This window comes from Sorex araneus, chromosome 2 (genome assembly GCF_027595985.1).
Source record: "Sorex araneus isolate mSorAra2 chromosome 2, mSorAra2.pri, whole genome shotgun sequence".
In the NCBI taxonomy this organism is placed as follows: Eukaryota; Metazoa; Chordata; class Mammalia; order Eulipotyphla; family Soricidae; genus Sorex; species Sorex araneus.
This window is the reverse complement of record NC_073303.1, coordinates 60,248,160-60,275,967: the sequence shown is the minus strand read 5'-3', so window position 1 is coordinate 60,275,967 and position 27,808 is coordinate 60,248,160. Positions and strand designations below refer to the sequence as shown.

Genomic DNA, 27,808 nt, shown 5'->3' with positions numbered 1-27,808 from the left:
TTAAAAATAATTTAGCTACTAGTCAACCAAGGGTACAAAACACAGATACAAGATAGAAGGCATGAAAATTGGTTATAGGAGAGTTGCTTAGACTCAAACTTTTTTCTCTCTTCCTCCCTTTTCTCCTTTCCCCCCTTCCTTCCTTCCTTCCTTTCTTCCTTCCTTCCTTCCTTCCTTCCTTCCTTCCTCCCTCCCTCCCTCCCTCCCTCCCTTCCTTCCTTCCTTCCTCTTACATTACTGGGAATAAAGGTGTATTTTACGACTTTTTTCTTTTTGGGTCACACTCAACGATACACAGGGGTTACTCCTGGCTCATGCACTCAGGAATTACTCCTGACAGTGCTCGGCAAACCATATGGGATGCTGGGAATTGAACCCCGGTTGGCCGCATGCAAGGCAAATGCCCTACCTGCTGTGCTATCGCTCCAGCCCAAAGGTATATTTTATCTACAATTTTTAATTTAAGAACTGATTTACAACACTACTGATAGTTGAGTTTTAGACATATAACATTTCAAAGGTGGAGCGAATAGCACAGCGGTAGGGTGTTTGCCTTACATGCAGCCTACCAGGGTTCGATTCCTCCATCCCTCTCGGAGAGCCCGGCAAGCTATCGAGAGTATCTCACCCACACAGCAGAGCCTGGCAAGCTCCCTGTGGTGTATTCAATATGCCAAAAACAGTAACAACAAGTCTCACAATGGAGACGTTATTGGTGCCCACTCGAGCAAACAACGAGATGACAGTGCGATAGTGCTATATTTGGTGGGTAAGCATACTGAATATTTCAAAAACAGTCCAACCCTCCCCTCACCACCAGTGTCAACAACTTCCCCTCACCCCAGAAACCCCACACTACATTCCTCGCCCAGCATCCCTCCCCTTGCCACCTTGCCAGGCATGTCACAATGTTTTTTGGTTGCGGTTTAGATCTCACGCTTTCCCTGTTGTTGAGTCTGTGTTCTGCCACAACCATCTCACTCATCACCACTGCCGACAGAGCTGAAGACCCAACCACCGTTGGCTCATCATTTCCCTTTCTCATCTCCCTTCTCGCCCCCTGGATTTTTTTCTTTCCTACTCTGTCCTTCTCCTGAAGGTGTCTTTTTTTTCTCCTGTGTTTTAACTATGACTTATTTATTTGAAGGTCCTTTCCTTTTGCTGCTGCTTTTGTTGTAACATCTGGGCATCACACATCTGGTTGTGATGTCCAGGAGGGGTGTTCCAACATTTTTTTTTCTTTTTTGGGTCACACCTGGTGATGCACAGGGATTACTCTTGGCCCTGCACTCAGAAATTACTCCTGGCGGTGCTCAGGGGACCATATGGGATGCTGGGACTCGAACCCGGGTCGGCCGCACACAAGGCAAACGCCCTACCCGCTGTGCTATGGCTCCAGCCCAACATTTTTAACTGTGGTGCTTGCACAGGTGCCTACGTGAGAGTCTGTAATGCAACTGTGATGCGCGCACACACACAGCAGGGCACCCCACACATCCTCACAGGGGGTCACTCACTCATGGTCACCGTGCTGGCTCATGTTTTTGTTTCTATAGTTGCTAGTAGGGTAATAACACAGGTTCATGGCACCCGCTGGAGCTGCCTCTCTTGGATGCAGTGCTGGGATCCAAGGAAGCCGGAGCTGAGAACACGCTCAGGTGGCCCTGGGGACCGGAAGGCGCTTCAGGCTAGCAATGCGTTCAGCCACTCGGCCATTCTCAAGACCCACACCCCTCAAAAACAGAACACAAATTGTTTCTTAATAAACTTGATAGTGACTTGATGAAATGAACACACCCACTGAGGAACGGAGGAGGCAGTTGCAAGGACTGGATGGCCCCCTTTGCAGGGGGGCGGGGGGAGTCCCAGGCTTATTCCCTGGTACCGCAGGTCCCCCAAGCATTGCTGCAGCAACCCCCAGGCGCCAAGCTGAGAGAAGCCCCGGAGCACTGCCAAAATCAAACCATAAACCGAATTGATAAGTATATTAACTTACTCTACACCAGGACTTTTTCCACTTTAACCCCTGAGGAGTTTTCAGAGGACATTTTATAGAATGAACATTCATAGAAAGTGAGCACTCACTGAAAATAAATAAAACCTGGTTTTTATTTTAAAATAAATGTCTAAAAAGCAAAAATTAAAAAAGAACGTGGTGGCAATCATGCAATCTACGGGGGCATGAGACCAGATCATTTTGATGGTTAAATATTAATATCTAATGTTCAGGATAAAGGGCATCCCCTATCCACTGTTTTCGGACCAAGTTAAAGCTGGGCCATGAAGATGACGTGGGTTTTCTGTGGGGGGAGTCTCAGCACCATATTTCTCCGCTCATTGATCACCCTGCACTATTCACAACTCCGTGTCTTTCTTTGTCCCTTCCCAGCAAGTGCAGTATAGATTAAGATCTGCGCTGTTGCTTTTCAAGGCATAATGCACTGAGAAATTTTAAATCCCAGACAAGTTCAACCTGCTCTACAGCCGCCCCAGCTCCAGCTCTGAACTCCAAAGATGCCCACGAGAAATATGACCTGTCTGTACTTTCAGAAGCATGAACTTTAGCTTTCTTGGGCTTTTAAACTTCCCTCATATTCAGCCCAAATTAGAGAGGCGCCCTTCATTTTCCCCTGCCACCGCCAGAACCGACCCACCTTTCACTCCCCTGGTTTCTCAGAGTCATGCCTTCCATTTTCTAGAATTCCTGGCCCCACCTTACCTTACTTCTTTTATCAGAATCAAGGAAAGGGCCTAGAACAAAGATTGACCTTTGAGTAACATGAATAGTTTGGAAAGGAGATCCCACCTTTCTTTCTGCGTACCCCACTTCCACGACGTGTTTTTTGTTTTCAGTCTATCTTGAGAAGAAAGAGAAATCGAAATACACTCAAAATACACGCAGCATGAAGTCGCGCTACTTTCTTGTAAGTTCATTTCCATCTTACGCAGATGGCCCTCGGAAATATCCCAGCATCCCCCTCGTCCGCTTCATTCACCACTAAAGCTTTTCAGAAGCAGGTGGGCAAGGGCAGGCGGTTCAGACATATTAAGAATATTGATTCTCTTCCTTCTCCTGCGTTACAATATGCTGGGTGAATAACAAAAGCCGCCTCTTTCCCAGGCGAACCCCTCTCAAGGACAGAATGCCAAGGTGAGCGCAGCCCAACTCGGGGTTTCTCTGCAACCTGAATGGATCTGTGGGTGATTGTGAAAGATTTGCAGCACCTCCCCGCAGCGCTTAGCGACAGCTGGGAAATTGCAAAGCTCCGTTCGGGAAATTCATGTCACATCTTGCAGCCCTGGTTAAGAAGTAGGTGACACACACACACACACATACACACACAAACACGCACACACACATTATATCACAATTTGTACCCTTGGTTGAGAAGGTGCGCACACACAGACACACACACACACATCACATCACAGCACATTTTGCACCCCTGGCTGAGTCGGTGCACACACACACACACACACACACACACACACACAAACCCGTCACATTATGCACTCTTGGCTGAGTCAGTGCACACACACACACACACACACACACACACACAGGCGCGCGCACGAACACACACACACACATCACATTTTGCACCCTTGGCTGAGTCGGTGCACGCACACATACAGAGACACACACACACACACGCACACACGCACCCCCTGCACCCACCCGGCTCACAGCGCGTGCTGGCAGGGCGTTGGGCGTCCCGGGGGGTCGGGCGCGGGCTTACCTCGGGGGCTGCCCTCCTGCAGGTACGGCGGGGCGCTGGGGGTGACGGGGCCCGGGCGCGGGGCGGCCAGCAGGGGCGAGCGCTCATCCACGCCGTCGGCTGCCATGACTGCGGCGGCCGCGGGCCCGGGAGGCCCCGGGATGTGTCACCAGGCGGGCGGCGGGGGCAGGGCCGCATGGGTGGGGGAGGGGAGCGGAGAAAGGAAGAGCGGGCGGGGGGCGGGGCGGGGCGGGGCTGCCGCGCGGGGAGCACTGTGGGCGGAGTAGGGCCGGGGCTGGCCGCCCGGCCGTCCGCTCCTCGTCTGCTTCCCTCTAGGTCTTGGGCGGGGGGCAGCCAGGAAGGGGCGCGGGGAGAGAGCCCGGCGCTGCTCGCCTGGAGGGTGCTCCCGGGAGGAGGAGCAGGAGGAGGAGGGGAGGAAGAGGGGGAGGAGGGTCTCGGCTGTCGGAGCCGGCGCGATGTACGCCCCGAGCCCCTCCTGCGGGCGGCGTCCTTTGTTCAGGGCATCCTTCCTGCAGCACCCGCCGGTCCCGGCCCGCTCGCACCCGCGGCCCCGCCCGCGCCGCGCGCTCCCCGCGCGCCTGCAGCGACGGCCCGAGCCCGGCTGGGCCTCTGCAGGCCCGGGCGCCGCTCCCGAGCTGCGGCCGGCCGACTGCAGGGGGTGGTCCGGCTTCCGTGACGTTGATTGATGCTGCAGCGCCAGGCATTGAGTTTGCCGGCTTCTTCACCTCTCTCAGGCTGAGGAGCTTTTGTCCTGTTTCGCTTGAAAGCTATACACAGTTCCTGACTTGCTTTCTGATCCGTTAATTTTTTTTCTTTGCCTTTGAGTTGATTTTGCTAAAGTGCTCCCCAGGATATAAATGGGGCGGGGTCGATGTGGCAGTACCTGGTGCAGTGACTTTGGGCATCAGTACCAGAACTCAACACTATTTTCACCCTGTAACCTGAACTATAATAAATACAAGGACTGGGGCTGTAGCATAGCCGGTAAGACCCCGGCCATGCACGTGATAGACTGGGGGTTGGTCCCTGGCGCTACTACATATGGTCCTGACTGTGCCCCCATCAACAGTGACCCCTGAGCGCACAGCCGGGAGTGAGCCCCGAGCACTGCTGGTTATGGTCTTAAAACCATAAAATAATCATAATACAACTTTTTGAAAAACCAAAGTTTTAAAAACACAATTGAGAAATAGTCATATCCTCTATCGTTCGTCTGCAATGGATCTTTGAGTTTTCAAGTACCAATTGATAGCTGCTTACAGGCGTGGCTAGGTCTTTATGATGCCTGAGAGGTAGCAGAGTCAAAAACAAACCCCAAACAAGGCTAGAAATCCCAGCCGGAGACTTCAGGGGGCAGAAGGGAAAGCTCTCCCTGGCAATCTGATCCTGCTCATGAGATTATATTAAGAAGAATATAGAGGGCAAAAATAGTAACCTCTTTTAATGCATTAAAATGTAGTTTTTAAAAGGCCTTTATTTTGCTCTCTGAAGATATACTCTTCTAGAAAATCCATTTAGACATCAGCTGGGATTCCTAAAGGAGAATTTAAAATCCAAGAGTGATGGCATCTTTTTTGCTGCCTGTTTTGTAGTGTTCAAGGAGAACCGTTAATCCAGATGTGGTCAACAGCTAGCCCAGACAAGGAAGGAATCAAAAACCTCTGCATTCCTGGCAAGATTTTCCTTTGTGAAGGGGCTCGAGCAATAGCACAGCGGGTAGGGCGTTTGCCTTGCACGCGGCCAGCCCGGGTTCCATTCCCAACATCCCATATGGTCCCCTGAGCACCGCCAGGGTGATTCCTGAGTGCAAAGCCAGGAGTGACCCCTGTGCATTGCCGGATGTGACCAAAAAGAAAAAAAAAGAAAAAAAATTGTCCATTGTGAAGACTTTGTGAAATTTAACAACTACAAGACGGTTACAGCTCTCCTCTGACGCCCCCCGCCCCCCAAACACACACACAAAGATATCCAGCAAATATCTTTGTGCTGGTAACTATTGTGGAGGGACTAGTAGCTATTGTGCCCTGTCCTTTAACCTGTTAACATCATGCACCCACTCTCATCTTTGATCACATTTCTCTTGCATAGCCACAGATAATGCTGGGAAGCTTAATGTGCTTCTACCAAATGAATTAATAAACTATAGATGCTAAATGTCACATAGGTGAGGACAATGAGATCTCAGGCTCTCCGGCCCTGAATAACAGATTGGTGCAAAGAAAATTCAAGGTGGAGGACCAAGAAGTTGACCTCTGGGTGGTCTTCAGCTGCATTCCACATTCTTGTTCACGTTTTTTGCAAGGTGAAAGTTACTCCCCACCCCACCCCCACACACACACACCACCACCACCACCACCACCATCACATTGTACAATTATCACAGAGCTTCTAGGAAGTAGCAGCTCATTGTTAGAATCTGAGTTACTTCTTGACTCTGGGAAATCATCAACCCTAAACCCATCCTTCCTCTTCTCTGGAATGTCACGCGAATATTGCACCACTTATTCATTTACCCCACTTCTATACCTCAGTAACCTAGAAACGTGTGAATCAGTGGCACTCGTCTGCCTGGCCTGCTTGTACTCTGCATTTGCGGACTGTTTCTTGCACAAAGTCTTAGAAACAACCTGGCCTGTTCTTGGAGCACATAGGCATTCTGGTTTTTAAGTGAATACCATTTAAGTGAATACTATTCTCTAATAATCCTTTTTAAATGCTTTATTTCTCAGACTCGTGTTGAATTCTCACCTGCACAAGTTAAACAAAAATTAAATTACTCTCAGCTGTATAACCATATTTAAAACTTGATGGGGTGTAAAGTAAAAGGCAACCAATCTTGAGGAAAAATCTCTCTCTCTCTCTGTCTCTCTCTCTCTCTATGTGTGTGTGTGTGTGTGTGTGTGTGTGTGTGTGTGTGTGTGTGTGTATAAAAGCACACAGGCTCAACCTGTTAGTAATCTTTATGAAAGGGCTTAATGGCTCCAGGATGAGATAAGACAGTCTTCTGGGGCTGGAGCCATAGCACAGCAGGTAGGGCGTTTGCCTTGCACGCAGCCGACCCAGGTTCTAATCCCAGCATCCCATATGGTCCCCTGAGCACCGCCAGGGGTAATTCCTGAGTGAAGAGCCAGGAGTAACCCCTGTGCATTGCCGGGTGTGACCCCCCCCCCAAAAAGACAATCTTCCAATCTTCACACACTTTCCTTTAAATTAATTTTTGAATCATATTTAGCAGATTATTTATAATAAGCAATACAAAATAAATGACTTAGGTCCACTTTGGGGGTAGGGTTTGGGGGTCTGGGTGGAAATATTTGAAATATCGTGGTGGGAAGGAGTAATGGTAGGAAGGAGTAATGGTGGTGGGATTGCTATTGGAATATTAACTCTAATAAATTATTGTGAACAACTTTATAAAAATAAAGTAAAATAAGAAATAAATAAATAAAGAGTCTAGCCCTCACTGGACACCTCCTACACAATCCAATAGCGCAGAACAAGGATTCCCATGCCAAGGGCATCAGCAGTCACCAGGAGTCTGAACATTTGGGGTCCAGACACAGCAAAGTGCCCCAAATTTCCAGAATGAACATTGTTTTTCTGTAGTTGTCACCTGAAACCTTCTGATCTGTCCCTGCTTCCCTTCCCTTTGTCGCTGTTGCAATGACTAGGAGTTGCACGGCCTTGAGTTGTGGTGTTTCCACACTTTGTTGGGGTTCTTGGGGCTGTGGTATGTAGGGGATGTTCTCAGACCCTGAGAACAAGGCAGGTGCTCTGCCACTGAGTTGCAGCCCACGGCCAAGGTAAAGGGCATTTTGACCTCAAGAAAATCAAAGTGCAGGGGGCTGGAGCGATAGCACAGCGGGTAGGGTGTTTGCCTTACACGCGGCCGACCTGGGTTCAAATCCCAGCATCCCATATGGTCCCCTGAGCATTGCCAGAAGTAATTCCTGAGTGCAGAGCCAGGAGTAACCCCTGTGCATTGCCAGGTGTGACCCAAAAAAGCAAAATAAAGAATAAATAAATTAATTAATTAAAAAAGAAAAGAAAATCAAAGTGCTACAGAGCTCACACTGCTAGCTCACACTGTAGCTCACACTCGGCTAACAGTACACTTATGTCTCCACCCCACCCACCCACCCTCTGCCCCAAGTGACTCTGTGGAATGAAACTTGTTTCATTCACTTTTATATCTTCAGTGTCTAACATATGTCTGGTATATTAATAAGTGATCAATACAAAGAAGTAAATGAACCACTTCTAAATTTTTTTAGAATTTTACAAAACCAAATTGTCAAAACAAAATGCACAAAAAAATGTCATTTGTTTTTAGTTTTTTGAGGAAGAGGAGAGTTTCACCATTTGATAGAACAGTGCTTTTATCCATTATTGTTTCATACTTTAGCTTGGGCTCCTTTATTATCTATGTGATGATAAGCTTAAAGGGATTCTGTCACCATTTATTTGGCTTTTTCAGTCTCTTCAGAACACATTTGAAGGTGATACCCCAGGTGAAAATTACTCTCCTCTTACACTGAAAACTGGTGGGTAAACAGAGGCTGTAACTGAATCCACATCAATATCAAGTTCCACAAAAATAAACTCTTATTAAATGAGTAACATTATTACTTAAATCACATCCTGCCTCACCACCCTCCCCTACACACACACACACACACACACACACACACACACACACACATGCGCACATGCACACACCACCAGTTTGAAAATAATGCTATAGCTTACAGTTATATTACAGATATCTACATATGTATCAGTAGATAATATATAATACTGATCCAATACACTTTATGATCATGAAGATATGTCATTTATAGTCATAAGATGAACTAACCTGCCCTCTAAAATAAAATGTACAGTATAAACAGAATATATGTGATTGAAAAGTCTCACCATTTCCTTAGCTTCTTAAGCTCTTCTCTCAGGACAAGGAGGAGGAGGAGGAAGAGGAAGAGGAGGAAGAGAAGGAGGAAGAGGAGGAGGAGGAGGAGGAGAAAGAGGAGGAGGAGGAAGAAGAGGAGGTGGAGGAAGAGGAGGAGGTGGAGGAAGAAGAGGAGGTGGAGGAAGAGGAGGAGGTGGAGGAAGAGGAGGAGGAAGAGGAGGAACAGGAGGAGGAAGAAGAGGAGGAGGAGGAGGAGGAGGAGGAGGAGGAGGACGGCAGTTTTGTGTCAGTCACAGGGTAGGCCCCAGAGCTGAGCCAGGGCACACAGGCAGTGGGCGTCCCTTGGCTCTGGAGGGCCACCTTAACTCTCCAACTCTAGGCGCTTGCTCCAGCTCCCTGCTTGCCTTTGGTTAGCTCTATGCAAGCGTCACACGGGGCTCTCGGCACCCAGTGCTCTGCCGTGGCTTGGGTGGGTGGAGGATAGGAATATGCCCTCAGAATATTTCTTTATGTTTTTTCTTTTGGCTTTTCGGGCCACAACCTGGCTGTGCTCAGGGCTGACTCCTGGCTCTGTGCTCAAACTCGCTCGTGGCGGGGCTCAGGGGGCGGTATGTGGTGGTGGGGATTGAAGCCTGGTGGGCAGCGTGCGGGTGGCGGGCAAGGCCCCGGCCTGCTGTGCTATTGCTGTCAGGGTCTTCCTGCTGCTAAGGGAAGGCAAAGGTGGCAGGTCCCAGCCTAGAGGCAAGACGTCACCCGGTGAACAAATCCTGCAGCTGCGTCAGACCTGTGCGTCTGCTGGTCTCTGACTTTCTGCTCTGGCATTGTAAGAGAATTACAGGCCTGGGGTGCTGGGTTTCAGCTTAAATCACACCCAGCCTCACCACCCTCCCCCCACACACACACTCATGCACACACCACACATACACACACACGCGCGCATGCACACACCACACACACACACACACACACACACACACACACACACACACACACATTGATCACGGAAACCTTGAAGTGCTTTTGCACCTTAGAGAACTTTCCCATGTTCCCAAGTATCGTGGCCGCTGCTCCTCCCCGAGCTGTTTGCCACTGTCCCTCTGCACATTATCCCTCTCCTGCGGACGCGTCCCTGGAGAAGACATCTCTATTTCTGTATCTGATACGGCCTCAACAGCAGTGCATATTTACCCCACTTTGGGGGCGGATGGTGCCGGGATCGCACAGCTCACCACCATACCATTTAGGCCCCGCCCTCCTTCACTCGCCAGGATTTCTCTGGGGCGGCGTTGAGACCCAGGTATTTCACAGGCACTTGTCCGTGCCGAGACGTGTCTGAGGCTCTCCAGATCCATAGGAGCTTTTTTGCTAGGTAAGAAAGTCTCTAAGCCACTGCCTTGGGTATTTCAGAGGTTAGGAAGTCAGACGCCCCCACGAGAGGGGACTTACACGCATCTCATTGACGTGATCCTATGAGCCCACTTTCTTACACTGAAATTGTTTTTGTGGGATGAAGGACTGACCTGCATCCTCTGTATTTCCCCCAAATTAGAGCGCGCTACCAGGGTCCTGGAGCTACCCAGGGGGTTGGAGAAGCTTCAGAGGGAGGGGGGCGGGGGCTTGAAGGAGGCTCCTCTTGGCATTAAGGCGGTAAGTTAACCAGGAGCCACTGAACAACTTCTGCAAAGGGGCTGGAGGCTCTTAACTGGGGCAACTTCCGCGCTGACCCTCCAGTGGAAAGAGCGCGGCTGACGCCTGGCTCCTCCGCGGGAGAGCTGGTGGACTTCTGACCTAGGAACTCTTTCAGCCAAACAAATGGACAGCAGGCTTGAAAACCCCTCCAGGGGCAAAACCCTCTGAGCCCAGTGAATGTTTCAGGAATATCAGAGAAAGTTCACTTAGGTTACCTTCCCGCAACTATGTAGGAAGTTGAGATAATCAATATTTGACAATACCTGGAAATCCCCATGCAGTAGTCTTTGTGCAGGTTAAACAGCTTTTTCATTGCCAATGGATAAGCCACCTGAGCTTTATCTCATTGTTTGATTTGAAGACTCCCAGTTTATGAATCTAGGTATTCATACACATTCAGACACACTGAAAGGGCTTTAAAAAAACTCTTAACATTGGGCTGGAGCAACTGCACAGCAGGTAGGGCGTTTGCCTTGCACCCGGCCAACCTGGGTTCAACTTCAGCATCCCATTTGGCCTCCCGAACACCACCAGGAGTAATTCCTGAGTGCATGAGCCAGGAATAACCCTTGTGCAATGCCAGGTGTAACCCAAAAGGCAAAAAAAATGAAAAATAAAAACCTGTTAATATGGTTATAATTGTGCGACTCTTTATGATCTTTGTGTCCAAAGTTGACTCACCTCCACCATCATCAAAGGGTCACAGACTCTCCAGCATCCTCCTGCTGTCACCTCTAGTCTGCATCTGCGTTTTCCATTCCCAGACCCTCTCCCCACAATGCCTGGCTAGCTTTAGTTCTTTATTCAAAGTCCAAAGTTTCAGTTTATGATCAATGAATACTGTACATTTCCTTGTTTGTTACTTCAAATCACACAAATAACACAAAACTGGACTTTGTTTTCCCTCTGACTTATTTCACATAACACGAGTAAGTTACAGAAAAAGGCAGAATTCCATTGTTATTTATAATGGAGTAGTATTCTTTTATGTAGATGCAGATTCTTTAACATAGCATAATTTCATTAACCACTCCTCTGCTCTTGGACCCATATTTTGTTCCAGATCTTGGCTATTGTGAACAGAACTGCATTGAACATAGGAGGGTGAAAGAAAACCTTTTGAATTAATGTTTTTATGCTCTTGGTGTCGAAGCCCAGTGGAATCACTAGGTCATGTGATTTCAAGTCATAATTTCCTGAAAGTCTCCCTAATGCTTTCCCGGGGTAATTCCCTAATGCTTTCTACTGAGGTAGCTGAGAATGCTTGTTCACAGCCCTACAAGCCCTGGTAGCTTGCATTCTCTTTGACATAGGCCATCCTCACTGGAGTGAAGTGGTAACTCCTTATTTGGATTCACACTTCCCTGTTAATAGATAGTGAATGGACATTTTCCACAAGCTTACTGGCACCTGTATGTTTTATGTATAGATGTGTCTGATCATCTCTCATTTTTTTTTTTTTGGCTTTTAGGGTCACACCTGGCGATGCTCAGGGCTGACTCCTGGCTCTGCACTCAGGAATCACTCCTTTTCAGTGCTCGGAGGAACATATGGGATGCTGGGAATCAAACCCGGGTCAGCCACGTGCAAGGCAAACTCCCTACTTGCCATACTATCACTCCAACCCCACATCTCTCATTTTTGATGGGGTTATTCGTACTCTTCTTTTACATAAACAGGAGTAAAAAATAAATCATCTGATTCATGAAACACTGACTTAAGACATACTATTTGGTTTTCCTGAGCCCATTTTTTTTCTCAAAATTTCAACTTAGAAGGCAAAGAGTCCTGCAAAATCTGGAGATGTCTGCATAAAACTGAAACTAAGGGCTAAAGACCTAGTTGGCTGAGCACAAACTTAACATTTTGATGACACTTCATGGTGGCCAACCATAGGGCTAGTACAAACCCTTGCCAACCACCTAGTGTGACGCTAATACTATTATCTAAATAAAATAAGAGGAAGAGAGTCAGCACCTCAATGTCTACTTGTACATCAAATTAGGGGATAGGCTAGTTGATCTTCCCAAAGTGTAGATGACCAGGAAAGCTGGAGAATGATGGTAGAGGGGAAAGATTTCTACTGTAGCTTAGCTATCACTTCTGCTTGGATGAGAACATGCGAGCAACTAGTAGGTCAGTGAGTACTACAAAAGTAGTGGGAAAATCATAGCAATGCATGTGCTTATCAGGAAACTAGGTCCAAATACATAACCTAACTGCTCATCTTAAGATATTAGAAAAATAATAATAAGACTTTCCAAAGAAAGCTCAAAGGAAAAATTAAAATTAGAGTAACATCAATGATATAGAAACAAACAAAAATAATGCAAAGAATTAATGGAATTAAGAGTTATTTTCCCTCCCCCAAATAAAAGAGATCAATAATTACTTAGCTTTGCTCACAAAGAAGAGGAAAAACTAGGGGCTAGAGCGATAGTACAGCGGGTAGGGCATTTGTCTTGCATGCGGCTGTCCCAGGTTCGATTCCCAGCATCTCGTATGGTCCCCCGAGCAATGCCAGGAGTAATTTCTGAGTGCAAAGCCAGGAGTAACCCCTGTGCATTGCTGGGTGTGACCAATAAGCAAAAAGAAAAAAAAAAAGAGGAAGAACTCTCATTTTTACCAGAAATGAAAGAGAAGTTACAAGAAATGTAAAAAGAAATTTACAAAGAAGCTAAATGAAATGTAAAAAATAATCTGAGAATACTATGCACAACTTGATACTACAAAATTAGAGAATCTAAAGGAAAATTTTGATTGGATAAACGTTTGAAATCTTATTACCTCCCATGAACCAATCAGGATGAAGTATGAAAGGCCAATTATCAACAAAAGTCAAAGAAACAGAAATTTGGCTCCGCCCACTAGGTGAGAGAAAGAGCATCTTTGCACAGTCCTTGGAAAGCACCCGTTTTTCCCCAAACTGTGTGCCAACGCAGACTGAGCCACCGCCTGGTCCGACCACACTCCTCCTGGCCATGGTGGGCATATGCCGGGATTCCCCTGAACTTTCACTCGGGAGCAGCGTGACAACCTTCCACCACATCATGCTGATAGGAACTTGATCCCACTTCTAGTCACCCACTCCCACTAATTCCCATGAAGGGAGCAGGGATAGTCAGGAATCTGGAATGCTAAATTATAGCCCAGGACTGGCAGGTCCAATGGCACTGAAGGCCTTCCTGGAACCGCACAGGAAACTGTAACGAGGTATTAGGAACAAATCTGGTTGGGATTGCTCCCACAGGGAAGGAAGAGAGCAACACCAGCTGTTTCCTCCAGAGAGCTTGGCAGGGCAAATTAAAAAGACTCACATCCAGGAAATAGCACAGCAGGTAGGGCATCTGCCTTGCACCTGGCTGAGCCGGGTTTGTCCCTGACATCCATTCAGTTCCCAGGCACAGCCAGGGGTAATTCCTGAGTGCTGAGCCAGGAGGAAGCCCTGAGCACCTCTGAGTGTGGTCCAAAAACAAACAAACAAACAAACAAAAAGAGACCCCTTAAATAAATAAAATATAAGGAGCCCAAAGCAAGCACAAGTAAGGAAATAATAGAATTTAGAACAGAAATTCACGAAATTGAATTTTTCAAAACTCCGAAATATCAGGGAAGCCAAGAGCTAGTTCTTTGAAAAAATAAACTAGATCAGCAAACCATTAGGAAGACTCACAAAGAAAGAAAAAGAAGCCTAGCAAAACAAATCAAAATTTAAAGGGGAACACATCACAGCAGATACTACAGAAATTCAAAGGATCATCAGGGATAACTTCAAAAATATTTCGGCTATGAAATGGAGAACCTAGAAGAAAAAGAACAAACTTCTAAATGCCGATAAGCTCCCAAGTTTGAGGCAGAAATAAATGGCGCATACGAACAGGGCCATTACTATCAAGGAAACGAAAATGGTGGTTAGAAGTCTCCCCCAACAAAAGCCCAGGCCCACATGAGTTGACCAGTAACTTCTTCCAAATCTTTAAAGATGACCTATTCCCAATCCTTTTCAGGTTCTTTCAGTACTGGAAAGGGTTAAGCATGGCCAAGTGCAAGACAAGTGCCTTAACTCCTCTGATACCTCTCTAGCCCTGAAACTGGAGTTTTAGACTTAACGGGTTTTTAGGGTGGTAGTGATTTGGACCACCCAGCAGTGCTTGGGGGTCACTCCCTGTAGGCTCAGGGGACCATGTGGTGCTGGTCAGCTGTATGCACGAACTTTAACCCCTGTACTCTCTCTCCAGCCCTAGACATAATAGATTTTTGATTACTAAAACTTGACCAGGAAATTATACAATCAACTTTATGAGTGATGATATATTAAATTATGTAGCCGGAAGCAAAGGGATTTAAAGTGCCACTAGTATGGCCAAAGGCAACATAATGGCAACATGGAAAGTTGGTCTACAGAACTGAACTTACATAGTAGAGGGAGTGCCCACGGAACACTGGTGGAAGGAAGTAGGCACTCTGCTGGTGGTTACAGTACTGAAACAATGTATGCACGAAAGGGTTGTTAACAGTATTGTAAATCACTGCTATAAAAATAGAGGCAGTATTGGGGACTGGAGCAATAGTATAGTGGGGAGGTCGTTTGTCTTGCATGCGTCCCATCCAAGTTCGATTCCCAGCATCCCATACGGTCCCCTGAGCACCACCAGTAGTAATTACTGAGTGCAGAGCCAGAAGTAACCCCTGTGCATCGCCGGGTGTGACCCAAAAAGCAATAAAATAAAATAAAATAAAAAATAGAGTCAGTATTGTAAATATCACTATAAAAATGGGGGGAAAGAAAGAAATTGGGCTGGAGAGATAGTATAGAGAATAAACTGCTTGCCTTGCATGTGGAAGGCTCCAATTCAATTCCTGGCACCGAGGAAGACTCCAGTTCAATCCCTGGCATCACTTCTGGCACGCTGAATACTGCCAGGAGAGATCCCTGAGCACAGAGCCAGAAATAAGCCCCAAGCATAGCTGGGTGTGGCCCATCCCTCCCCAATTAAAATAAATGGATATTTTTAAATTTCACAAATATTCATAAATAAAATGTCACTGTCAGACAATATTATTTTTTTTTGGGTGGGGGTGTATGCAGATTTGGGCCACAGCTATGGATGATTAGGGCTTATGCCTGGCTCTTCACTGAGGTTCACTCCAGGTCATGCTCAGAGAATCATATGGAGTGCCAGGGATTGAACCCAGATGCACACAAGGCAAGCGCTGACCCATGGTACTATCTTGCCGGCCCATGTCAGGCAATATTTAAAGGAAATTATAACCATCTCTTATCCTAACCTCACCATTTTCAGTTTAGTAACCTGGATAAATAGAATGATAATAGATTACATAGAAATACAGATTGCCATAATTCAGAATTTATGCTTTCCTCGACTCAAGCATTTTTTATATAAATACTGTAATTTATTACCAAAGAACAGGACTAAATGGATGGAATGGGCATTAAGAGTAAGAGTAAATGAGGGGCTGGAGCGATAGCACAGCGGGTAGGGTGTTTGTCTTGCACATGGCTGACCCGGGTTCGATTCCCAGCATCCCATATGGTCCCCTGAGCACCACCAGGGGTAATTCCTGAGCGCAGAGCCAGGAGTAACCCCAGAGCATCTCCGGGTGTGACTTAAAAAAAGCAAAAGAAAAAAAGAGTAAGAGTAAATGAGATCATTATTAGATAAGGTCATAAAGGATTGTTCTAAGCATAAGAAGAGACATCAGAGAGCTAATCCTCTCCCCTCTCTCCCCTCTCTGGACGAGTAAGAGATATGAGGGGGCCAACCTCATGGGTCAGCCACATGAAAGCGCAGTAAAAAGATGGTCGGTCATCTGTAAGCCAGGAAGAATCCTCACCAGAAATCAGACCCTGTGGGATTTTAATCTTTTAGCCTTTAGAACTGTGAGAAAATTAACTTCTGATTCCTAAACCATACTGTGTCATTTTGTTGTGGCATATTGGGCAAATACAGCTAATACAACTGCGAAGAATAAAGCTGCTTAGAAAAAATCCTTTTAGCCTTAGAGACACACATATACATAAGCACACACACACATTAAAAAGAGAAACTTATTTGCGATCATATAAGCAGTTGATAAATATAAAAATACATTCGATATTGAGAAACTTCCTTTTTCTATGGTTTCAGTTACCAGTTGGGTAACATTTTTATTTCTTTATACTTTCTGTTACCTCTCTAGAAATTGATAATACTAGCATTTCCTCCTTTGAGATACAGAATTATATTTTAGTAGTACACTCTGAAATCCTAAGCTTTTAATTCTGTTATCTTACTTTCTCATCCTTAAGCACTTCATCCCACTATATTTAATCAGTCTCTCTTTTCTAATGTTTCAGAATATTTGTGTTACTTTACCATTAATTCAGTAAAGATTTATTGAAAACTTTCTATGTACCAAGTCTTGTTCAGATGGTTAAAAATCCCTGGCCTGACTTCATTAGAACTGAAGATTGATACATATATATGTGTATATATATATAGTTTATATATATGTATATGTACATATATATGTACACCCAGTTAATATATGCGTGTATATACATACGTATGTGTGTATGTACATAACACTACATACAGAATGGTAGTGAATGTTGTGGAATTTAAGGCAGAGTAAGGGAAAATTGGAAAGTCAGAATTTTGATTGAAGGGAATACGTTGCTTTTTTATAGCAAAGAACTCGGGTTGGATTAGTTGACGTTTGAATAGACATGTGGGAAGTGCCCAAAAAGGACTGAGGAAAGAATACAAATGGCCTAATGCAAGGTCAGTAAGGAAGCGAGTGTTACCTGAAGAAATAGAGGGGCAGGAAAACGAGGTGAGGATGTGGCAGAAGGAAAAGAAGGAGGTCGGAAGGCTGGAGATTGCGTTCAGTGGTAGGCTGTCTGACGTGCATGTAACGCACCCAGATTCCATCCCAACACCCAAAGGGTCCCCTGAGCCAAGAGTGATCACTGAACATAGTATTTGAGATTGTCCATTTCTCCACAGGCTAGGAAAGTAACAAGGGCTATTTCTGTCACTATGGATGGCTAGCAGAGGGAATATTGCCCTTGTATGTGCAGTAATGAAACATAAAATACCTTCACTTTGGTTTTGTAACTACATCTGACTGTGCTCGAGGATTACTCCTGACTTACTCCTGACTTACAATGATTCACCTGTGACCACTCGTGGCGGAGCTCGGGGGACCCCTAAGTGGTGTTGGGATTGATGACCCCAGTTCGTTCTAGCAAGGCGGAGCGCCTCACCTCCTTACTATCTCTCTGGCAACCAAATACCCTAACTGAATACCCTAACTTTAAACAGACCTGTTTTAGTTTCTTCTCCCACCAATTTTTTAAAATATAGATATTTAATTTTTTAAAATCATATAGCTTATCTAAATGTAAATCAGTGGAGTAACTTTAGCTTCTCTTACTCATTTGGTTTGCTGAATATTAACAGTACTGACAACTGGGGCTGGAGCGATAGCACAGCGGGTAGGGCGTTTGCCTTGCAAGCGGCCGACTCGGGTTCTAATCCCAGCATCCCATATGGTCCCCTGAGCACCGCCAGGGGTAATTCCTGAGTGAAGAGCCAGGAGTAACCCTTGTACACCAACGGGTGTGACCTAAAAACCAAAAAATAAAATAAAAACAGTACTGACAACTAAAAGAAAGCATATTAGCTGAAATGGAAAACAGGAAAACTTTTACATTCCTATAAATCAGGTAACCTCTTAATTTCTGGATTTATGATTCTATTTGTCAAAGCTCCCGAAAGAGAGTGATGCAGAATCTCGCATGGCATGGCAGAGCCTGGCAAGCTACCCACGGCGTATTTGATACGCCAAAAACTGTAACTATAATGGGCCTCATTCCCCTGACCCTGAACGAAACAGGGATGAATGGAGACATTACTGGCGCCCGCTTGAGCAAATTGGTAAGCAATGGGACAACAGTGATGCAGTGATACTATAAACTATTTTCAATATTGATAGTTTCATAGGAATTTTTATAATTAACTTAATATTTAGTTTTTAACAGTCTTTGTTGTCATTGGTCATTTTTTTCACAGGAGAGCTCATTTTGTTATCATTTTAAATTTTATTTATGTGTATCTGACTATAATTCAATTAATAATACTAGATTTAAAAATAAAGTTTATGAATCTTATTTAAAATTGTATCCATTGATGAATAAATTTTCTTTTGTTCCTACATACAAATATAGTAAATTACATTTCCTCGTCATTCTTTCCTTAGGGGCAGCCAAGTGTCCTGCTTGCGGCCCAGAGGAGATAAACAGATGTGATGCAGAAGACAGTTCAACTGCTGGCCTAGAGATTGAGTGGGCCCAGTCCCCAGCTTCTCGAGCGAGAGTTCAAAATCTCCTTTACACGGTCCTCCTCCACATTCTTTTCTTTCTAAGAAAGATGTAAGATGTCCGGAGATGGCCCCAAGGAGAATGAGTCACACATTGGAAACGACTCAATAAGGAAGAACCTTGAAACAATAAATCACCCCTTGGAGAACACATTCCCCAAAACTGTTTTGTGAGCAAAATTACTTTATTGTGTACACTGACCTCGGTACTCCTTGGTGCTGAGAACTGATTCTCATCTCTTTCTTCTTTGGGTTAGCAAGTCCAAAACATGATACAGGGACACACTCGACTGAAAAAAACCTCAAAGAAAAAGGTCTTCATCACATACACACACACACACACACACACACACACACACACACACACACACGTGTGTGTACATGGTTGCTTTATTAGATACTCTACCACTTTTGTTTCTCTATGGTAAGTTTTATATGACATGCCATATATAAAACTCCCTTTGTTGTCCAAGAAACTCCTTTTGGATATTTTTCTTGTAGCTGCCTGAATAAAGTACCCCAAATCTGGGTCTTTTCAAAGTTAGATACCTAAAGCATATAAGAAAAATATTTCTCTTACTTTATTTCTTTTGATTTTACCTACGTTAAAGGTATATTTTAATGACTAATTTTTCCACTGTTATTTTTGCACATGGTCTTTATACTCTCTGTAACTTTTAGCCCATGAAACCTAGATCTCAAAAACTATTTTCTTTTGCTGCTAAAACTCATGCCTCATTTTTTCTCTGTTCTCATTAATCCCAGAAGACTAAGAGAGCAGAGAACTATTTCCGGCCTTGTTCCTCTCATATCTTCTTGGGCACTTACTTTCACGCCCACTTTCCCTTTTGGTCATATATTATTCCTGGCAGGGTTCGGGGACCATATGGGATGCCAGGGACCAAAACCAGGTCACCATATGCAAGGTAAATGCCCTCCCCGCTATACTATTGCACTGGCCCCTCTGATTCTTTAGCCTTCTCTCATTATCCTTCTGTATATTCATATCGAAAATGTAGGGGAATCAGCCCATTTCAATAAGTATAACTTAATAGCCTCTGCACAACCCCAATGGCCTAGCTTTTGTTTTGTTTTAGGACCACACTCTAGTGTGCTCTGGGTTTACTCCTGGCTCTTGGCTTAGGATAACTCCTGGCAGTGCCTGGGTACCATATGTAGTGCTGGAGATCCAACTAGTATCAGCCACATGCAAGGCAAATGCCTTAACTCCTGTACTACCTCTTCAGTCAGTCCTCACTTGCTTTGCAATGTAACATAAGGACAAGTTCTGGGGCTGAGTGTATGGACCAACATCTTGGTTGAGCCATGATTTGACCAAGACAGAATATTTCAACACCAGAATATAAAGGTAAGCCCTGTGTGCTTCCTCCTGGCCCTTAAATTATGTCTAATTTTCCTCAGTCTGTGCAGTAGTACAGGGGTTAGGACTTCCTTGCACTAACCCAGGTTCCACCCTGAGCATCACTGGCTGTGACTTTGGTGGTCCACTCCCTGGCAGTGAGCACAGGGCTCCCTGAGCACTTGAGAGTCCCTCCCCCAAGAGAATTATTATTTTTTTCTTTTTGGGTCACACCTAGTGATGCTCAGAGGTTACTCCTGGCTCTGCACTCAGGAATCACTCCTGGTGGTACTAGGAGGACCATGCCGGGGGTTGAACCTGGGTCAGCCATGTGCATGGCAAATGCCATTCCTGCTGTATTACGGCTCCAGCCTGAGAATGATCTGTACTTATATATGACTTTGTTTCTAAAAAATTAAAAATATCTTGAAGATAAGGCCGCATGACATCTTATAGCCTACTTCTCCCTCTGGGAGAATCTGGCAAGCTACTGAGAGTTTCCTGCCCACATGGGAGACTGGCAAACTCCCCATGGTGAATTCATATGCCAAAACCAGTAACAAGCTGGGTCTCATTCCCCTGACTCTGAAAGAGCCTCCAATGTGGCAGCATTGGGAAGGACGAGTAAAGAGAGACTTCTAAAATCTCAGGGCTAGGACAAATGGAGACTTAACTGAGACCGCTCGAGAAATTCGACGATCAACAGGATGATGATGATGATGAATATTCCAGTAAGGGAAAATTAAAACACAGAAACTCTAAATAAATATTTCTACCACTGTTTTCTTTTTTTTTTTTTTCTTTTTGGGTCACACCTGGCAATGCACTGGGATCACTCCTGGCTCTGCACTCAGGAATTACCCCTGGCAGTGCTCATGGGACCATATGGGATGCTGAGAATCAACCCGGGTCGGCCACGTGCAAGGCAAATGCCCTCCCCACTGTGCTATCGCTCCAGCCCCTGTTTTCTCTTATTTCTAATAAATCAAGGAATCAGAGACACTAAATGCTTCCCAGGATCAGACATTATAATAATAAAATTTTTTCAATGTTTGCAAGATTACTGCAATATCACAGTTTCAAATTCAATCATTGTCTCCCTCTTTTAAACATAAAATTTACTTATTGATCACTAATCTTGTACCAAGTACTATTGTAAGTGTGGTGACATAAAATTATTAAATGGCTGGAAAGATAGTACAACAGGTAATGCATTTGCCTTGTGCACAGCTGACCCAGGCTCGATCCGAAGCATCTCACATGACCCCCTGAGCACCACCAGGAGTAATTTCTGAGTGCAGCCAGAGTAACCCCTGAGCATCTCTGATTGCGACTCAAAAAATTTAAAAAAAAAAAAGCATTAATTTTCCAGAGACATAGTACCCAGTGAAGCCATTAACCCTGCAGTCTGCTGATCCCTTTCTATCCCCTGCACCCCAGGGGAACGCTGAGCACTGTCAGGAGTGACCCCCTGAGCACAGTTCCCAGAGTAGCACCTAATAATTACGGCCCTATGCCCTCCCCCAACGAAAGCGTTTTTGTCCTAATGACTATGAGAAAAAATTACAGTCACATAGTTAAGGGATTCAAATTCCCAAGCAAACACAGCTTTCAAAATAATGCACATATTCTCAGCCAGAAATGTGTTTAATGAAAAGATAAGAGAACAATAATTAGAATGGATGAAGAAATATTTGGGGAAGAAGAATGATTTGTGGGTTCAGATTCCACTAAAATTATTGCTCAATACTGAGTTTTTTAATACTAATCTTTTGTCCTTGAGGAAGGTAAATTGCCTTTTTGAGCCATGCATATTTTATATTCCAGATGGCTTTTACTTCCTAACAATCTAGCTGAATAGAATTGCTTGACTGAATTAAAATTCTACATTTAATTTGAAAAAATAAATAAACGACCAATTGGGAAAATAATATACAGGTAGTTTCATGTTTACCTTCTACATTTTGCTAAGGCATTTCTAGGCAAAAATGTTCCTTTTAATTACACTTGCATTATTACACAGAAGCATTTAAGAGCTACATTGAAACAAAATACTTTCCAGAAGCTTATACTTGTACTGGTAAAAAGCTACATTGTTATTGGAAGAACTATATCTGCTGTTATGAAGACCTTATGAAGTATACTAAGAGACTGCAGCATGTATCACTATAACAATAATTAAGTAACCCACAGCAAATGTGATAGAAACCTGGAGGAAACTCAGTTAAGGAGAGTAAAGGCAGATGAGAGACATATAGACGAGAGAGACAGACAGACAGACAGTTTCCAAGGGCTAGCCGTGCAGGCAGATGGCTTCCCCTGCACAAGTCCAAGCCCACCTTGTGATCCCCACGCAGAGAGCCAGGAGTAAATCCCGAGCGCGTCCCGGTTTGGCCCGAAACAAAAGTACAACTTCTTAATGAAGGAGTTCAACTGAGGAGAGGAATGTGAGGGGTCAAGCCCCCTGTTCCCGGCTGTGGGAAGCTGCAGCCGCCGCCCCCACACTGCGGAGCCCAGCCGGGGAACCGGAGCCGCCGCGGGCAGATGGCTGCACCTGGACTCCCATAATCCCTGCCTGGTCACTGTGACCGCAGAATGTGCTCAGTGTTCTTGAAGTGGTCCAGCCCTGCTTTGCAAAATGATCTGCTGGGGAATTTCTGCTTCTGTGCTCCCCACAATGCCTGCAAACACCCACCCCCACCAGATATTCTTTAAAACGGAGTTCTGCCTTTGTTCAGGGCCAATCTCTTAAAAAATGTCGGTCCCCAAATAGAGACATGGGTGCTTAAGCATTTTCATAAATATATTCTGTATTTCTCCCGACTTGTTTTTATCTATCATTTTCTTTAAGCAATTTCTACATATCAGCCTATATGGATGTTGCATTCTCTTTAGATTTCCATCTATTTCCAGCGCGAGCACATATCCAAACCTCCACTGGCCTCCTCCTATCATGAATGCTTGTTATTTAATGATGCAAAGTAATTTTTATTGAAAGAAATTTAGAGATGTGTGGGAGAGAGAGGGAAGGGGGAGGGGAGAGAAACACAGGCTTACCAGCTTTATTATCTTTCTGGTTCCCTAAATATTGTCTTTATTCTGTAAATTTTAGTTCTTCTATTTTTACCTTTTAATTAAAAAAGAAAATTGGGGAATGCGAGCTCCCAAGCAGTGACCAGAGGTCCAGAGGCCACTCCCTGTGAACCTGCCACACTTGGGGTTCAATGTACAGGTCCCTAGGATGTACTGCTGGTTAGCCCCAGAGGCCTCATGGATGCTCAAGGTCACAATCAGCAGTGCTGGGGGAGGGGCACTGTGGTACCACATGCTGAGGACTGAGACTGCTGCACTCTCAAAACATTTTACACTTTTTTGTTACAAACGAAGACACACACACTTTAGGTTCCCACAGCAGTTGTACAGTATCACTCACAATACCTGTTTTCCACCTCCATGCTTTGTCCAGTGGGAGGGTCCTCTGAAGCTGTTTCCTACAGCTATTCAACACTCACTTTCACTTGTACACCAACAATTTTTGAATTGTTTAAGCCACCAAGAGCAGCCGTACTTTCAACTTCATAGCGGGCCACACCCAGAGATGTTCAGAGGTTACTTCTGGCTGTGCACTCAGGAATTACTCCTGGCTGTACTTGGGGGACCATATGGGATGCCGGGGGTTGAACCTGGGCAAGCTGTGTGAAAGGCAAACACCCTACCTGCTGTACTATCACTCTGGTCTCAAGTATATACTTTTGTCTCAGGTCTTCAAGATGTATTACAACAAGTTTTTCATGGAGCTGGAGAGTATAACTGGTAAGCAGCTCTTAGCACTGCCAGGAGTGCTCCCTGAGCACAAACCCAGGAGTAATCCTTGAGATGTAGCCAAAAACGAACAAAAAGCAGAACAGTTTTGCCAAATCAGTTACTACATTCAACAAATACTTTAATAGTTTGTATCATTTTGCTCTTATTCTTCAGGACTGTAACTACTGGAAGAACAGAGCATACCTTACTAGCACTGATTTTCTCCTTTAAAAAAAATCCAGAATCACTATATTTTTAGTTTATTTCCAGGTCAGTCACTTGACTTGGTCTCTGGCAATATTAACAAGACATTCCGTACCCTTCGAAGCAATGAAGAAAAAACAAATGAAATTAAATCAAGCTCAGAGGAAAATGATATAAAGAAATGAAATAAGCATGAGACTATTGCCAGTGGGGGAAAAAATGCTCATCCATCTCATGATGAACACTAGACACTGTCAACAGGCAGTAAATTTGGGGGCCATGGTCATATATATATATATATATATGAATGATATATATATATGACCCCGATCTACTTACTGGGAGTAGATAAGATCAGAAAGAAACTCAGAATTGGTTTTGGTGGTACTCAGTATTAATTTCCTGGCTCTGCACACAGGGAACACTACTGGCAGGCTTGGATGACAATACGGGGCTGCCAGCAATCGAACCCAGATTGGCCACATGCAAGTCTAGCACCCTTCATGCTGTATCATTTCTGCAGCTCTGGATCCCCTTATCCTTGAGCCACAGCTAGCACTGCTTGAGGGTCACAACTGGCAGTGCTGGGATGCGAACCAAGGCAGCAGCTGCGCTGTCTGCTAGGCAAGCACCTTAATCCCTGCATTATCTCTGTCCCACTGACCCACCAATGCGGCCTCATGCCTGGACTTAGTGGCAGAAGGCATCCTATGCATGTTAAGTAAGGCATCTCTGAAACATGAATTATGACTCAAATGATAAAATTTTGTATTTCTTGTCACAAAATTTGAGTGATCAAATTCCTACATCTGTAAACACGCAGAAAAATACTGCGGCAGAAGCAGCTTAGCTTTTTCAAAAACAAAGGATCAAGAAGGAACCTCTGAGGCTGGGAGTAGATAGGATCAGAAATAAAAGCAGAGTAAGAAAATGTGGCATTTAGAGATACAACAAAAACAAAAGCCCTGGTAATTACATGTTATTCAAAAAAGGAAAAAACACTGAAACAAATAAAACCCCAGAGAACAAATTTGGGTAAGATGATGAGGTCAGCTTAAGTACATTAAGAACCCTTTAGAACTAGCCAAGTGAAACCAAGCCAAAGATTAGTTACCCTTATAAAGAGAATAGAGAGTTCTCTTTCTACCAAATGAGGACACAATAAAATCTGCAAGTCAGGCGTGAGACCTAATCACAAATAGTACTGGCCACCTGGATCTTGGACTGCCCAAAACAGAGAAATAAATCTGTTAGTGTCCTACCAGCTGTGATATCTCGAAGCCGCACCCCCCCCCAACTGATGAAAAAGCTTGTACATACGGAATACTTCTGATCAACAAATTCCATGTTGCTATTAGTCTTACATTGCATTTACAACAAGCTCCCAGACACAGCCATCATTGTGAGGACTGAGCTTTTCAATAAAAACATGACAGAGCAGTTGCTATTATATGGTGGTCTGAGAAGGCGAGATGAAAAGTAGAGGCACAATCTGATTTTTTTTTCTGAGTTAACAGGCTGCCAGCTGGTTGACTCTATCTTACCTTAACTTTTTTCATTTAGTTAAACCACTTAAAGTCCAACATGTTTTTTCTAAATAACGCTTTATTTGAAGGATAACTTTATTAAGTACACAAAATGAGCTTATTCTAAGTGCGTAACATTTCAAAACTTAAAACTACCACCCACATCCAGATATCAACTGTGTAACATGAACATTATTTGCAACATTGTCTCTTACATGGCACATCTTTGTATGCGGTTTTAAAATTGTACTTTTAACAGTTTTAAAATCAGAATTGCAATGAAAACTTTCTTATTTCCATGACTTATGACTGCCGCTGTCCTTAAATCCCAAATGTTTATGCAAACATGAGTATCCAGGTTGAAGGCATATATGTATGCCGAACATAAAGCTTTCTTGCTTTTTAGTGTTTTTTCACTTCCATCCAGAAATATGTGGTAGTTCTATTTTTAACCTGCGTTGTCACAATATAAAATTGGCTTACAATAAACTAGTACACAAAACAGTAACTACGGATTTTCCCTAGGTTCAAATACACATAAAACAGTGTTATATTCAGTATCCCCCAACAAGTGCTGTGAAAAAAGAAAAAGAAAAAGTCCACGCTATCAGTATTAAGATACACACATGGTATCACTTACCCCTCAATATTTAAAATAGGGAAAATGAAACGACTGGTCTGATGCCTGAAAAGGCCATCGTGTTTTCAAGAACATGCGCACCTTTAAACCACATGCCAAATACAAAAGCAATCCCCCCAGCACCGAACTTCCAACGTGCCTTCCGGCTACAAAGAAACTTTGTAACTTCCTGCTTAGCTCGTTACAAGCCTTTCTGGAACTCTGCAGAGCATCGAGCAGGTTTTAATGCTTATCGCTCGGCCCCGTCCCGTCCTGCCCCCCCTCACCCAGTGGCCCCCTCTCCTGCCTAACTCTCGTTCTCCAGGGGCGGCAACACCCCTTCCAGCAACTCCGCCAGGAGCGGGGTGCGGGCCACCAGCTTCCTCAAGGCGTGCACGTCGGGGACGATCGTGCGCTCGCCGCCGCTCACGAAGGCCAGGCGGGCAGGGTAGAGGATGCGGGGCTCCAGGCCGCGCTCCTGCAGGGCGCGGTAGACGCCGCTCCACTGCCGCCGGGCCTTGAGCACGGCCGGGGAGAAATCCGAGGCCAGCCGGACGGCCAGCCCCGCGTAGGTCACCTCCTTCCGCTGCCGGGCCAGCTGCACGACCCGCTCCTTGTCGCCCAGCCGGCGGAAGGTCACCAGGATGTGCCGCGGGGTGCCCCTCTTGTCGCTGAACTTGGCGGGCACGCGCTGCGCCCTCTCGAGGGGCAGCCCCGCCGCCGCCTCCTGCTGCAGCTCGGGGAAGTTCTCCCGCAGCAGCGCCTGCACCAGCGCGTGCGCGTCGTTGGCGTGGTCCTCCGCCTCGGGGACGCCGATGAGGCGCAGGTTGTACCTGCGGGGCCGCCTCTCCCCGCCGGCCCGGGCCCGCCCGCGGCCCTGGCCCTCGGCCGGCGCCCCCGAGCCGCCGGGCTCGGCGGGCGCGCGCGGCTCCGGGGCCGGGAAGGGGGCGGCGGCGGCGGCGGCGTCGCGGAACTCGCGGCTCCGCAGGCGCGCCGACATCAGCCGCTTGATCATGGCGCACAGGCCGCGCAGCTCCTGCGACATATGGCTGTCGAAGCGGACGCGCTCGAAGCTCTCCGCCACCGTCTCCGTCTCCAGCGGCGGCATGGTCCCGGCTCCCGAACCGACCCCGGCGACTGCGGCTGTGAAAACACAACACCACGCGGGACGCTGGAGCGCCGCCGCGCCGGGGAACGGGCTCGGCCTCACCCAGGCAGGACCCCCGGGGTGTGCCCGACACAGGGGCGCGGGGCGTTTCCTTACCTTTCGGACGGCGATTCTTCAAGCAGCGAGCGCAGCACACAAGTGAGCCCGACTCGCCTCGCCGCCACGAACACACTAAAGAAGCCGGAGTCAAGATGGCAGCTATTACGTCATCTTCGCGCGCCTCGCGTCTGAGCCAATCGCACGGGCTGGAGGGGAAAGCCACGCCCCCGCGCCCCCTCGGGCTCCTCCCCCTCTACGCCTCCCCCCGCTCCCCGCGTGGGAGACCGCGCATGCGCAGTATCTGGCGCTGGCCCCCGGCTTCAATGACTCCGCTGAGATCCGGTACCGCCCCGGAGGCGGGCCTGGGG

General features: G+C 45.9%; 1 protein-coding gene and 1 long non-coding RNA gene across 2 annotated transcripts in view; one reads left to right on the top strand and one right to left on the bottom strand.

Moving 5' to 3' along the window:
• The window catches only part of PIP4P2 (phosphatidylinositol-4,5-bisphosphate 4-phosphatase 2), a 45,990-nt gene extending 41,622 nt beyond the window's left edge, over nt 1-4,368 (bottom strand). The window contains exon 1 of the mRNA XM_055128263.1: nt 3,741-4,368. Within this exon, the coding sequence (XP_054984238.1) occupies nt 3,741-3,846 (106 nt within the window). The 5' untranslated portion in view covers nt 3,847-4,368. The remainder of the gene's footprint in view (nt 1-3,740) is intronic.
• Nucleotides 2,770-18,987, top strand: LOC129402296 (uncharacterized). The gene is made up of 3 exons (XR_008628621.1): nt 2,770-3,151; nt 18,110-18,278; nt 18,601-18,987. It is a non-coding gene; the product is annotated as an uncharacterized LOC129402296 (long non-coding RNA).
• Nucleotides 18,988-27,808: the final 8,821 nt, after the last annotated feature.